This window comes from Lycium barbarum, chromosome 3 (assembly GCF_019175385.1).
Source record: "Lycium barbarum isolate Lr01 chromosome 3, ASM1917538v2, whole genome shotgun sequence".
NCBI classification, from domain to species: Eukaryota; Viridiplantae; Streptophyta; class Magnoliopsida; order Solanales; family Solanaceae; genus Lycium; species Lycium barbarum.
In genome coordinates, this window is record NC_083339.1 from 25,083,354 (window position 1) to 25,098,723 (window position 15,370).

Genomic DNA, 15,370 nt, shown 5'->3' on the forward strand with positions numbered 1-15,370 from the left:
ATTCATTTCTCGAATTGTACGCTAAGATAAAAAGGCTGGACCGTCCTAATAATTTGAGTTTATTTTTGTTGTACCTTTGGGGCTCGTTTGGCAGTTCAGAGTTAGGCGGGTATTAGTAATACATGAATTAGTTACGAGGAATTCATGTATTATTCATGCAGAATTTAGAAATTCATGTACTCCATATTACTTATCTCTGCTCGTATATCTTTGGGATAGGAATCAAGTGGTAGAATTATTTTAGTTCCTTCCAATATTTCAGATCCTTTCAGTGATTTTTGGATGGTTTTCCGATGGTGAATATATTAGTACTTACTCCTTCCGTCTCAATTTAAATGCCTTTTTTTTTTTTTTTGACTTGTCCCAAAAAAAGTCTCTCTATATATTTAGCAAGTTTAAAATTCAGACATCTTCCATGATAAGTTTAAGATCACAATATTTAAATAATTTTTTGCTACTTTACACGTTTTAATTTAAAATTACAAGATTCAAAAGCCTCTCTTTATTACTTAAATTATGTATCAAGTTAAACTAAAATACTTAAATTGAGACGGAGAGTGTACTATATTCACACACTGCGAATTTTTTGCATTGGCTGAGGCGTTCGGCTTTTATTATTGTGTTTTTTTTTTTTTTTTTTGTTGTCGGCTGAAATGGTATAAGGCTTTGGGAGCTTTGTGGTGTTATATGTATTAATTTAAAATTTAAGAATTTATGCATTTCTCGAATTGTACGCTATGATAAAAATGTTGGACTCTCCCCTGATGATTTGAGCTTATTTTTGTTGCACATTTACAGCCAAAAATAAGCTGTTAAAAACATTATTTTATTTGCTATTAAATGAAAATGGTAAGAAAAGCTTGGATTCCCCTGTTTGGTTAAGTTTCTGGAAAGCTGAAAGTAATTGTTTAATTTAAAATGTCTTTTTTTAAAAGAAAAAAAAGATTAAGGTGTTTGGCCAAGTTTATAGGTAAAAAATAATTTATTTATTTTTTAATAATAGCTAGGAGTATTAATGATTTGGTTGACAACATATCAATTTTTCAATTATTCTATAATATATAACCAAAATTAGACTTTTCAAAATCATAATAATCATTTCGTTTTCTCTCGCCCCGAACCATGGCCTGAACGTAACACGGCACTCGGTGTCTTACTGCATGTAACCGAGCGAACCACATGGCTTGCTGAATCATGTGAGCGGAATACGACATTAACATGATGAGCCTTAATAAACATGAGATTTCAAAATATCAAATAAAATACTTGTTTAAAAATATGAATATGGATTGTCACGGATAATGAGCCAAAGATGGTTATACGACTCTGAACATCTGACATAACATAACTGTCTAATCTATGAAACCTCTAACATGAGTTTGAACTGCTAAACATAACTGCTGGGACAAGGCCCCTAGGATACCTTAAATGCATAACTATCATAAAAGTAAATAATGACTAAACCTCGAAGGAGATGAGGCTCACCAAAAGCTGATACGTGGATGATCCTATAGAGTAGATCCGTCTTCCTGTAAGTCCGCACCTGCATCGTGAAATGCAAGCCCCCGGGCAATAGAAAGGAGATGTCAGCACATTGAATGTACTGGTGTGTAAAGCAACTGAATGGAATAAATATGCACATGAAATAACATGCTAAGAGCTGAAACTGAAACCTGGTCATGAACATGAGTATCTGACATGGACATAAATACATATACAATATGGGTAAAAACATTATAAGTTGGGAGAGCATAAATATATAACCGACAACATGGTCTGGTACATGCGTCCTACCAGCAAAACACTCACACCTTACCAGGGAAATGAGATTTAATTATAACATGAAAGGATCCAATCATTATGAGAAATCGTCCTAAACATGGGCGGAGCGATCCTCATCCTACGGTGGCTAACGTAGTTTCAGGCTGCTTGAAGCCTTCTCGGTAATCTATGCAACTCCCAAAAACATGAACATGATATAGTTAGCTAAGAAGCCCATGGATTTCATGAAACCATGACTTGTATTTAACATGAATGTATCTTGTATCCAGTGTTTTAAAAGGCGAGGGCGTAAGGCGGGGCGTTTTACGTCTGCCTTAGTGAGGCGTAAGCCCCATGGAGTTTTAATTTTTAGTATTTTATAAAATGATATAATTATAATAAATACTTTTAAATAGGTGAAATAACGTAAAAATTTGAAGAAAACTATAAATAAGTGATATATATATATATATACATGCACCACCCCCACAAAAAAACTAATTAGAGCAATCTATTATATGCTACTTACAAGTACAAGTGACTGCTCGTTACTTTTTTGAGATAGTAGAAGACAAGATAAATAATTGGAAAAGAATATATATTAGACATTCTAGCAATAAAAAAAGGTCTTGACTTTTAAATTTAATGTTTCAGTTCCTTTTTAAAACATTTGAGTAATTACATGTTGACTTTTGAGAATTTGGGCATTATATTAAAAACTTATTTAACAAATTTCGTTCTAGTTTGAAGAAGTTTTCTGGGCTTACGCCCCAACACGCCCCAACAAAAAAAACTCGCCCCAAACGCCCGGGCGTACGCCCCGAATTGCTGGGCATACGCCTTTAGAGACTTTCGCCCCGACCCATCGCCCCGGGGCATTTTTGGTACACCCCGCCCCGGGGCTCGCCCCGAAAACGCCTTTTAAAACATTGCTTGTATCATGGCATGAAAATAATCATAACGCAATTATATGAAAACTGGTAGACATGTAGGATATTCATGAAATAAGCATTTTATTTAAAAACTTGCATGTAAAAACCCAGGGATTGCAAAGTATGGGTTTTCATGGATTACAGACAGATTCTCAATGATCAGAATTAAATATCAAGAACACAATAATGGATTAATAACAATTCAAGACATAGTATAACATAATACATGGACCTAGGGTTATCATGAACATGGCTAAAACCCTAGTTTTTGGAGAACTTTCGTATAATCATGGAAGAACGCGGCGCGGGGAAGAACAAAGATGTTACCACACGTAGATAATAACCCTACATACCCGGTAATGCTCCAAACTTGAAACAAAGGTCTGGACTTGAAGAGGAACTCCTAAAGCCTTAGTCTTAAATCCCCTTTAATTGGGTTTTCTTGAAAACCCTAGGTTAAGAATGACGAATTCTTGCTTAATGATCATGAACGTATGTTGGAATTGACTTGTAATACATGGAATAGGCTTACCTTAAAGTATCTTAAAGGTTGGGGGAGAAGAGCTTCGTCCTTAGGGCTTGAGAGACTTCTTTAGGGTTCTTTTCCTCAGAAAAATTGGTTTAAAACGAACTGGGAATGAATATAATGAAGTTAGGCTTTTAAAAAGTCGTGTTCGGTGCACGGCCGCGTAGCTGGAGGCCCACTTCAAGCAGGTGATCACGCAGCGAAGGCAATAACACTGCCTCTGCTGCGCGATCGCGCAGCTGAAGGGCACTTCGCGCAGACTGCGTAGCGTCCAGTAAAATTGGCATAACTTCTAGCACAGCGCTTCATTTGAGCTCCATAATATATGGTTGGAAAGTTATTTCAAAGACCTACAACTTTCATATTTTTAGTTTTCTCAAATTGCTATCGTAAATACTCGAAAACATGCCATAAGTACAAACCGTCTCAGACTTAGACGGATTTAGAAGGCCTTAAGAACTTCACTTTTTGGTTTGACTTCAAAACGACTGTTTATCACCCGAATTCATCCTGATGAATTCATATAGCTAAAATAACATCTTTATACTAGTTTCATGTATTCACACGTAACTCGGATTTACGAGATGTTACATACAATTCAATTAATTTTTTGCAATTTTTTTTAAAAAAATATCATATAAGAGTCACACTATTATCTCAAAGCCATTAGCTCTATAAATTGAAATTAGTACTGTGTATGTCCATAAAAGGGAAAGCGCTCCACACCAAGAGTTTCTCTATTCACTGGGTGTGAAGCCTAAATATTTGGTTTATGATGGAGAGATCCCTATGTATCCCACATATCCCTTGACAATACAAGGTAGAGATCGTAATAACACATGTTGTGCACTTTTGAATCAAAATCAAATATTATCCCATATGAGAATAATTACTGAGTTACTAACCAAAATTATAGTTCAGAAGATGTAAGATTCAAGAAAATAATATGTTCCCTAACTAGAATTCCCAAAAATTAAAATATGGACTTGATATTTGACTCAAATATCACAAAAATTATAGGAAGTAAAAAAGATGAGGATAAAAGATACCTTGATACATAGCTTACCGCTAAAAATTCTGAAAAGCAATTTAGTTTCAAAAAGTAAATTTAGATGCTACTTATACAGTCGTTTAAACATCTGAATCCACCTCAATGCCCAAGTCAGAATTTTTAACGCTTCACCATTTTAAACCTAACATATAATACTCCATATTTTACACGTATAAATTATTCAGTTTGACACAATACCTTTCGATTTCTTTTCTAAAATTAAATCTTATTCTAATTATTCGTATGATTATAAATTTCCATTGAAACTTATGATTTCATAAAATTACTAACAGGTTGGGTCTGTTCGATCATTTTCGAAGAACCATTAACACCTCTGTAGTAGAAACTGTTTTCAGTAGTTGAAAAATATAGCTTCTTTTTAGAAGCATATTTTGAAAATTTTATCAAGCATGAATATTTGCTACTCTAACATTGACAAAAGTACTTTTTAAATTGATTAGTCAAAAATAAATTATTATTCTCCAATATTACTTTTTTTAAAAAAAATATTTATGATAAAAAGTACTTATCAAAATAAGCATATCTTAAAATCTTGACCTGACAATTTATAAATGAAAAACATACCAAACTAACACACTAGTTTTCCATTACATAGAAGGGGCTTGAATTTCGACGTGCCAGTTTAGTGGTATTAAAAGTCAAACTGGGGGTAGTTTAGTCATTTTAGTGGGTGTACATGTGTCTAACTTACAAAAGCCACTACATTACGTGGCTTCTATTGCTGTTTGTCCATCTTTGTGAGCCTGTTTCTTCAGTCCATCTCCAAATTCATGGCTCAACTTTTTCTTTCCACCTCCCCTCCAAAATTTTTGTTCTGGTGCTGATTTTATATGCCAAATCGATTTATTTTATTTGAGTTTTGGTCTACGCTTGCGGATTGAACATCGGTAAGCCCTCTGATCTATCTGCATGTTTTTTCCTTCCTCTTTCTTCACTCCACAAAGAATGTCCTTGTAAAAGTTCCGTGAATATTGTTGAAAATTTGCGATAATATATTCTATATAGGCATATAGCTATGTCTCGCGCCTCAGATGAGAAAGAGGTTAACAGACGCCAGAACATCTTTGGTGCTTTCTGCTAAAAATAATACGAAAGAGCAAAGAGGCGAAGTACAAAATAGACGGGGACGAAAGGGAAGATGAAATGGAACTCAAAAAAATAAGGAGTAAACTCTGGAAAAATTTTACGTTCTCTCTTTCGTTCTCTATCTAATCACTCTTTTCTCTCTTTTTAGAAACTTAACCCCCTATTTGGATGGTGGTTTCCCGTGGTTCATTAATGTATGGTTCTCTATGAAACCATGCTTGTTTTCATTGTTCTTAAAATTATGTGGTATGGTGTTGTAAACCCGTGGTTCATCCCATAGTTATATAACCATGAAAAGTCCTAATTTTTGTAACCACGGATTTGGTGGTTTTTCCGTGGTTACGTATTTCATTTCTCCATTATACCCCATCCTCCACCATCCACCCCATCCCACCCCCAAGCTACCACTCACCCCCGCCCCACCCTCCGCCATCTACCCTACCCTCCACCATCTACCCCACCCTACCACTCACCCCCACCTCACCCTCGCCACTCACTCCCACCACACCTTCACCCTACCACCCACCCCAACCCTACTCCCAACTACCCCACTCCTCTGCCACCCACCCCCACCACACCAACCACCACCCACTACCCCCTAACCCCACCCCACAGCCACTAACCCCCACCTACCACCCGTTATCCCCACCCTCATCCCCCAACCACCCCCTCCTCCCCCACCGCCACCCACTACCCTTCACCAACGCCCACCCCCACCCCCACCTTACCACCCACTACCCCACCTTCATCCCACAACCACCCACCTCACACCACTCACCCCTCCACCACTCCTACTCACCACCTACTTATTTTTTAAAGTTCTTGTTTTGTTCTTTACCTGAGTTTTATTAATATATAAACTAATTTCTAATTAAGAGTTAAGGGTATTTTAGTAAACTTACAAGTTATTATACAGTACCATACAGTCAAAACAAACAATACAAATGTTATTAAACCACAACAAACGATACAGTCTATCCAAACATTGTGTTCATTAATATAGTACAATACAATACAACACCATACTGTACCATACCATACTGTACATTAATGAACCACGTGAAACAACCATCCAAACAGAGGGTAAGGGTTTTCACGGTGGTTTATGCTAAGGTACTTGTTTTCGATTTATTTTTATTTTCTTGTTCGATTTTGTATATATCTATTGAATTCCTTTTTTGTGAGTCTTCTTATTTTCGGTTAAAATTTGAGTGCTTTGTTGAATTTAATAAATGGGGTTTTTATGCTAATCGTTGTTGTTCAGTATTGCATTTATATACTAGGTTTAATTCCAAAAAGCAGATCACTGCAAGGCTATTCAAGATGAACATAAATGAAAATTTTGATTTTATACACAACTGAATAAATATAAAATTCTCAAGAAAAAATTTAATCCATAAAAAACTGGCCTCCAAGTCATACGAGAAAAAGAAAGCGAAAAAGAAAAACAGAAACTAAATGGAAATGGAATGACAAGAGTAGTGAATATGGAAAAGAGAATTAAATAAAAAGTAAATACGGAAAATAAAAATAAATAAAAAGGAAAGCGATCTGGTTCAAAGAATATTAGCAATCCTCAATGAAGAAAGCACCTACTGACTCTTTGTGTCTGAAGTCATTGATCTGCACATGTAAGTAGCCTTTTATATTGTGACTAAATTGTTGGTTACGCCTTCTATTCTGCTAGCACCACATTGATGTAATTAGCTTTACTCTTATTGTTGATTTGGTTTTGAGCTGTTATGGCTTAATAGGTTTAAAAAGTTTTAAATTACACCAAACAGGTTATCTAGAATTTGAAGTACTCCAGAACTTTGTCCTGTGAAAAGATAAGAAATTTTACTCACTATTTTTCAAAATATTTGAGATCCTTATTTCCATAGAAAGGATTTGACCAATAAAAATATGATTGTGTCCATTGTTTTAATTGTCACGTTTAAGTGGGAAGAGAAAGATTTTGTTGTAATGAATTGATAGTCCCAATGACATCTCCCGTTCTTCCTATGCATACATGGTTTTTTCTTTCAGTTTTCAACAAGAGTAAATACATCATTACACTCTAAAGTACGATTTTTTTTTTTAAGAAAACACTTAAACTTTGTGGGGTCCGTTACCCCCTAAACAACTATGAATTAATATTATCACATCCTTTTTCGACCAACTCCTATTCTACAAAAGAAGGTGTTAACCATGCAACAATCCTTACTTGACATGTGTTAATTCAACTAAAAATACATTTTTGTTATAAAATAAAACTATGAAGTAAATACACAGAAGAAATATGTAGAGAGAATATGTAGAGAGATATCAAATTATATTACTTCTGCTCTTTCAACATTGCATCTGTGCATCCTATTTATAGGAGCAACATGACATGGGATATTTTGAGATATTTTGGGATATTTTGGGATATTTATAACTTAATGGATATCCACTACTTGGGATATTTATAACACTCCCCCTTGGATGTCCATTAATAGATGATGTACCTCGTTAAAACCTTATTAAAAAAAAATCCTGTGGGAAAAAGTCCTAATGAAGGAAAAAGAGTGCACATATCTAGAAATACGCTTTAAGAGTCGCCTCATTAAAAACCTTACCAAGAAAATCCAATGAGACAAAACTTGATAAAGGAAAAAAGAGTACAACACGTATTTCACTCCCCCCGACGAAGACCAAGATTCAGATGTCGGAGTCTTCGCATTCCAATCTTGAATATCATCTTCTCAAGAGTTGAAGTTGGCAAAGATTTAGTGAACAAATCTGCAGGATTGTCACTTGAACGGATTTGTTGCACATCAATATCACCATTCTTCTGGAGATCATGTGTGAAAAATAACTTTGGTGAAATGTGCTTCGTTCTATCTCCTTTTATGAAACCTCCTTTTAATTGAGTTATGCATGCAACATTATCTTCATATGATACTGTGGGTATTTTTGTATCACACTTCAAGCCACATCTTTCTCTGATGAAATGTATCACATAATTCTTGACGATGATGTAACAAATCTTGTATACCAACTTATCATATCCTGAGATTGACAGAGCTTTTATCAGATCTGTTAATGATCATTTGACGAACTGGTTGATGATCTGCATCTTCTTTTCTCAGATAGAGTTGCATCATCGCCGTAATATCATTGCAATCAGGACAAGTACATCATGACTTGCTTCATAATCTGTTGTTGTCTTTCTATAATTTGACTGTCATGACAATAATCCTTGATGGAAATAGATAACACATCTAGATTGAACTCTTATGTCGATCAGATGAATGCCCTGTATGTCAAAACACTTGACAATATTGGTTAGGACAAATACTTTCATGTCAGGGCTTTCATTTGCAATATGCAGTTGATCTATTTCAATAACTCCATGTTGGAGTAAATTATATCATGCCTGTAGTTATAGCAAGATATATAAATGTATCAACTGCACAAATATATGGTACTTCAGGACCATTTCAATTTTCTCATTTCAGCAGATATAATCAAGTGCTTTTGGAAACTCTTCAAGAGCTCCAATAATATTCAAGCCATCAACTTGCATAATAATATGAAAGGTTCTGATTATCATATAGAGACAAGGGTAAACATGATCTTATTTGTACCCTTCGTCAATAAATATTCATTAAGGCGATTTCAGTACATCAGCCTTGATTCATTTAATCCATTAAAGGATTTTAAACAAGTTTCCCAATAATTTGTATATGCTTCAGGCATTTTGAATCCTTCAGAAATTTTCATATAAATTTTTGTCAAGTAAGCCATATAGGCTATGACAACTTCCATCATTATAAATAATGTGACATCTTATGTTGTTTGGACTGCTGGCCCAATAAACATTAAGTTTACCAAGATGCATCATTTTACTTGGTAATTATTCTACGTCAACATGCTTTAAGAGACGTAGAAATCAAATCCTCACAACCTTATACAATATTGCGCGCTATATTGTATATTGTCGACAAGATATCATGTTGTATCGGTTCGCAATTCGACATAACTTACTGAGATCTCAATACTTCATTATTTTTAGGTACCTGAACCTCTCATAAGGTTTATGAAGTGTTATGTCGTAGCTCTTCAAGAGCACATTGCCTCCTTATTATTATTATCATTTGCTCCTCCCTTTTTCAAGGATTATTATATATGGAACCGATTGGTCTACCATGCTCCATGCACGCTGCAGACTTTGTCCTTCAGGGACATTAAGAGCATTTTGCAGATGAAATATGAAATAGTTGGGTCAGCAAATGCTTCCAGCATTTGACTTGAATTATCTGAGGATCATTCTGATGATAATTCGCAACTAATTTCTTAGCTGCTTATTCTCTCCTCCTTATTTTAGTGACATATGTCCCCATTTTCTTTGGGAAAATCCATCTGTGTGCATCATGGTATATCCATTAATCATGTACCGCACATCAAATGCTAAAAGATGGAAATATCTAGTTCCTGACCCTGAACCAAATATGAGGGGAGAATTTATCAAAATTTATTGATCTGAAGCATACAAGTGCTGTTGTATGCAATATATCATATCTCAGACCAACATCTGAAACTCTGTTCTCATAAGCAATGGTTTAGCTGTATTATGGAGGCATCCAATGCCAAACCAACTTAGATATAAACCAGCATTATCAAGATGATTGTCTTGATTACATATTCTGAAAATTGTGCTTCCAACTCAATTATTTTGAGCAAGCAACTTTGTAAATGCCAAACTGCCAGTTGACAATAAACATACATGTGACTGTCTTAAATAGATGCATCTATTTAAGACATCACATTGCAGGTGAAGGGGCCCACATTCACCTTTTATATTTTTCGGAATTTTGGGAATTCAGTCCTAACATTAGCTGGTGTAATCAACTTATCATGAGAACAAGCAACACAAACAAATTCTTGAAGAATCTTCTAGTTCTTCAACATGTTTTTTAATACTCAATTAGCACATCAGATTTAAATCAGGACGATCAAATTGGTCTTGTCAACTGATAAAATTATCTGTACCCGTAAACTTCAAGTTTACTATGACGAGTGCTATTTCTTTTAATAAACTTCTGGTTTACTATTGCATGAAATTTTATATCAATAAACTTCTGGTTTATCGTGGTATATGATTTCATCATGCTCGGGTAACATTTCACAAGTGTATTTCTTACCCGTAGTAACTTGAAGATATTTAATAATCCGATCATTTGTAGTCTCAATATGATAACCATTTTTATTGTTAGTAAACTTCAGGTCTACTACAGTGTTCCGATCGTACCAATTACGATCTACGATGAATGGTATTATCATATATAACATCTTCAAGAGACTTCAATTTATTTATCATGATCAGATATTATTTGGACACTACTAGTGTCATGATACTTTGATAAAATTATTTAAGATGTTTCTGCGTACGACAGTTACGTGTTGCTATGTCTTAATTTCATACCACAAAAATAACATGTATATTACTTGTATTTTATCTCTCCAGGAGACAGGTTGTGGTATATCTTCATTCACTTCGGGGAATGAAATATGATTATTTAAATATGCTTGCAATACGACGTTCATCAATAACTCGTTATTTTGCTCAAGCACAAGAAGACATTGCTGAGAATATTTCTCAGATATTTTGGTAATTCTTTCTGCTTCAGGAGTAAAGTTTCAGAGTTTTACTGCTTCGGGAGTAAAGTTTCAAGTTTTACCACTTCGGGCGTAAATTTTAAAGGTTGACTAATTCAGGAGTAAATTTCTTAATTCTACTACTTCGGGAGTAGATTTCAGAGTTGTTTCTGGAGTAGAATTAAAAACCTTACTACTTCAGGAGTAAAATACATAGGCTTACTACTTCTGGAGTAGAATTCAAAGTTTGCTACTCGTGGAGCAAAATTATGAGTTTAGTACTTCGGGAGAAAAGCATATAATATTCAGAATATTTCTTCTCAATTATTCTACCTCTTCTGGAGATGGATCATGATATTTTCACAATCAAATGCACGTTTATATTTATAGGCTTTACCACATATTATCACATTCACTTCAGGGAATGGATCTATATTTATAACATTTATCAAAAGTTTTAATTCTTCAGGAATAAAACATAATTATCTGAACGCGCCTTAAGCATATCAAATCGTGATAGCTTATAGCCTCTTTTAAGATATTGCTACTTCAGGAGCAAATCGAGACATACATATAATGTGGAGAATTTTTCTCTAACACATCTTCAATCATAAACACAATAAGCCCGTAAAAATATTACCACTTCTGGTGTTCACGGATATAAACTCATTTAATCAATTCATATTTGCGAACTAACCTTCCAGTAGAATATTGGCATAAGGCCTTCAGCAACTTTGGTTTCAAGATATTTTGGCAAAAAGAGGCCGAAGTGCTATATTCCATAGTAATATTTAAAAAAAAGAAAGGCCATGTTTCTTACTACGTTGATGGTGAGCTTCTCCCAAAAATCAGTTTAAAATTTTCATAGTTGTTAAAGTCAACAACAATCAACCATCAAAACAAAGATAGAAAAATACTTGGAACATGTTACCTGAACTGTTTAGACTAAATAAGTACTGCAAGTCCTTTACTTTATCTCCAGGAGGCAACGACTTGTACTTAGTGTAATTCCAAGAATTGCACCTTCGAGGCTTTCAAAGTATTTGCTCAAGATGGCTGAGGCTCGTGCTGATAACGTGTTATAAAATAAAACTATGAAATAAATACACAGAAGAAATATGTAGAGAGAATATGTAGAGAGATATCAGATTATATTACTTCTGCTCTTTCAACATTGCATCTGTGCATCCTATTTATAGGAGCAACATGACATGGGATATTTTGAGATATTTTGGGATATTTTGGGATATTTATAACTTAATGGATATCCACTACTTGGGATATTTATAACAATTTTTAATTTATTTTTTCGTTTTTGCTTATATTTTTTTTTCTCTTTCTTAGTTTATTACTTCTCTTCTCCATTCCATCCCCCCACCCTAACACCCATGTACTACTTCGTCTTCTCCAGCTAAGTAGCTAACCTCTTCCCCCATTTTTTTTTTAAATACTAACCTCCCTTCCCTCTCACTAACTGTCCATATTGTCTTCTAGTCTTTATTGAGTTGTTTAACAAAAACTAATTTCTCCCTTTTATTGAGCAAATTCAAAATTTTGGAATATCATCAATTAACTTATCTACTTCTCATATGATTTCAGCACAATAAAAAATGAAGGTTTCAAAAGAATCAACGAGTTTCCCATGATTTATAAGGGATTGGGCTGAAGATCGGAGTAGAAAATTAAAATTGCCTCATTGATCTTGAAATCTGATGGGTTTTGCAAAATTATTCAAATTGTAAGGAAATATTTGAATATGAATTTGGAGTCGAAGTAAAGAGTTGAAATGGTAGTAGTAAAAGAAGGTGGGTGGAGTTGTGGCTGAAATGGTGGCATTGGAAGTGGCGAGCGTCGACGGAGATGGCAACAAGTTTATGAAGAACCAAGAAAATAAAAAAAGAATAAGAAAAAAAATTAAAATAACAAGAAAAATAGGATAATACATTTTTATAAAGAAAAAAACTTGTAAAAATAAAAATATTATTGTTTTTGGGTTTCTCGTGCTCTTTAAGAGAGTCTGTGCACTTTCGATGCCAGGTGGCCAAAAAAGGAGGTAATAGTATTAGTTCATAGTTGTTTAAGGGGGGTAATAAGACCCCTGCAAAGTTTAAGTGTTTTCTTGAAAAAAAAAATGTCTTACTTTAGAGGGATAATGATGCATTTTCTCTTTTAACAATTTTCTAAGCCTGTTAACAGGGTCGGATCGGGACTAACCGGCCCCCTAAGGGGGAGCCTTATGCCTATAAGGCTTACTCTTAGGCGGCTGGGTTGCAGGTAAAAATGAAATTCGGCTCAACCCCCTACCCATTAAGATATTTATGTAGATTTGGCATTCTATATGCCTATACAGACAATATTATCACAAATTTTCAACAATATTCACGAAACTTTTGCAAGGACATTCTCTGCGGAGTGAATAAAGAGGAAGGAAAAACATGCAGATAGATCAGAGGGCTTACCGATGTTCAATCCGCAAGTGCAAACCAAAAATCAAATAAAATAAATCGATTTGACATAGAAAATCAGTACCAGCACAAAAATTTTGGAGGGGAGGTGGAAAGAAAAAGTTGAGCCATGAATTTGGGAATAGACTGAAGAAAGTGGCTCACAAAGATGGACAAACAACAAGAGAAGCCATGTAATATAGTGGCTTTTGTAAGTTAGACACACGTACAACCACTATAATGACCAAACTACCCCCAGTTTGATTTTGTTAATACTACTAAACCGACATGTCGAAACTCAAGCCCTTTCTATATAATAGGAACTATGGAGCAACTTCCTCATTCCAAAAAGAAACACAACCATAATGATGAAAAGAAAGACATAAATTGTTTAAAGGAAGAAAAAAAGTTATTCATCCAACCATAAAGAACGCCAAGGATACAATTTGGACGATAAACACTCTTTACGTGTAAAGTCTTCTCTAGTTCGCTTAATTTTTTTGATTACTTCTTGCATCATAAGTCCTTCCGGCAGCTAAAGCATCCATACGAACGTTATCTCGTAATTAGACGAACGTTATCTCGTAATTAGTGACCAGTTGCATTAAAAGCATAGCAAAATGTACTTTCTTTAAAGCATGAGAAAAAGATTATTATGGGATTGACTGCAACTACAGGAAGAATAACTTACTTAATTTCGCTCTCTTTGTCCCTCCAGTTACCACATGTTAACATTAAAACTTCAAAAAGCAACTTAATGAAAATTTGCTGTGCGTTTAAAATATAAGAAACATGTTAGTAAATACTCTTTCTTATACTTTAATCTTATAATCAAATTAAATGTTTCAGGAAATATCGTAGAGAGATATGCATTGCTGATTTGCAAATAGTTCGATAGACTGGACATTGGCAATTGCGGATGGTCGTCATTAAAATGTCAAATTGGAGTATTTTCTTGAAGATCAAGAAGAGAGTCACATAATTAAAACGATAAACTCAGTACTAAAAAAATTGATATATCACACAATTTGTTTTAAAAAAACAACTCAAACATCAAATATCATAAATGGAAATCACTATTGAATTCAAGTAACATCATATCAAATTTAAAGACTAAAACTAAAACTAAAAAAGAACATTCAAGGTATATGAATTTGAACTTAATTATTTCATTACACGAGGCTTCGATATATTAGAAATCACTGCCTGCTAAATTAGGATCCTCTGGAGGGGCTTGTGTAGAGGGAGAAGCACCGTTTTCCAACTGCATCAAACAATTTTTGAAACCTTCATCAATGGACTTAAACCAAATCTGATGTGTTTTCACCTCATCTGCATCAAATTCTTTGATGGAGTCCCACCAATTTATCTCGTCAGTCTCATCATTTTTTGTGATATCATATTCGTCAAGTTTAACTTTTAGTTCCTTCACTCTGTTCCGGGAGTTTTCAGCAGCAAGATGATTACTTTCACTTGGCAGCGTATTTGGATTTAAAAGACGAACGACACTGGCATCAACTGTAGGGTGAAAAAAAGAGTAAGGCTTACCGGTGGGAGAAAACATTATTATTCCTATATCAACATCGTCATATAGCCCAATCAATGCTCTAGCCTTTTTGTATAAACCTGATCGACGCTTTGAAAATGTTGCGTATCGATCACATTCCTTTTCTATTTCTGCCATAGGGATCTTTTGACGTCTTAGAAACTTTTTATCTGCCATAACTTATTTTCTGAGAAAGGATAAAGAAAATTATAAATTTATTGATGAGACTCTCAAGGAAATGTGTTGATGATGAGAAATGAAATAAGATGATTATTTATATAAAAATTTCTTCACAATTATGGTTATTGATTCTAGCCAAATCTTTTCATCATTTGAAAATTATAGTAGCGAAATAATTTCATATTGATACTTAAATTATGT

At 34.3% G+C, this 15,370-nt stretch overlaps 1 protein-coding gene across 1 annotated transcript; it reads right to left on the reverse strand.

Annotated features, from left to right (window-relative positions):
- Window positions 1-14,635: 14,635 nt before the first annotated feature.
- On the reverse strand, window positions 14,636-15,166 carry LOC132630544 (agamous-like MADS-box protein AGL61). The gene has a single exon (XM_060346118.1). The coding sequence runs from the start codon at window positions 15,164-15,166 to the stop codon at window positions 14,636-14,638; it is 531 nt and encodes a 176-aa protein (XP_060202101.1).
- Between the last annotated feature and the right edge of the window lie 204 nt (window positions 15,167-15,370).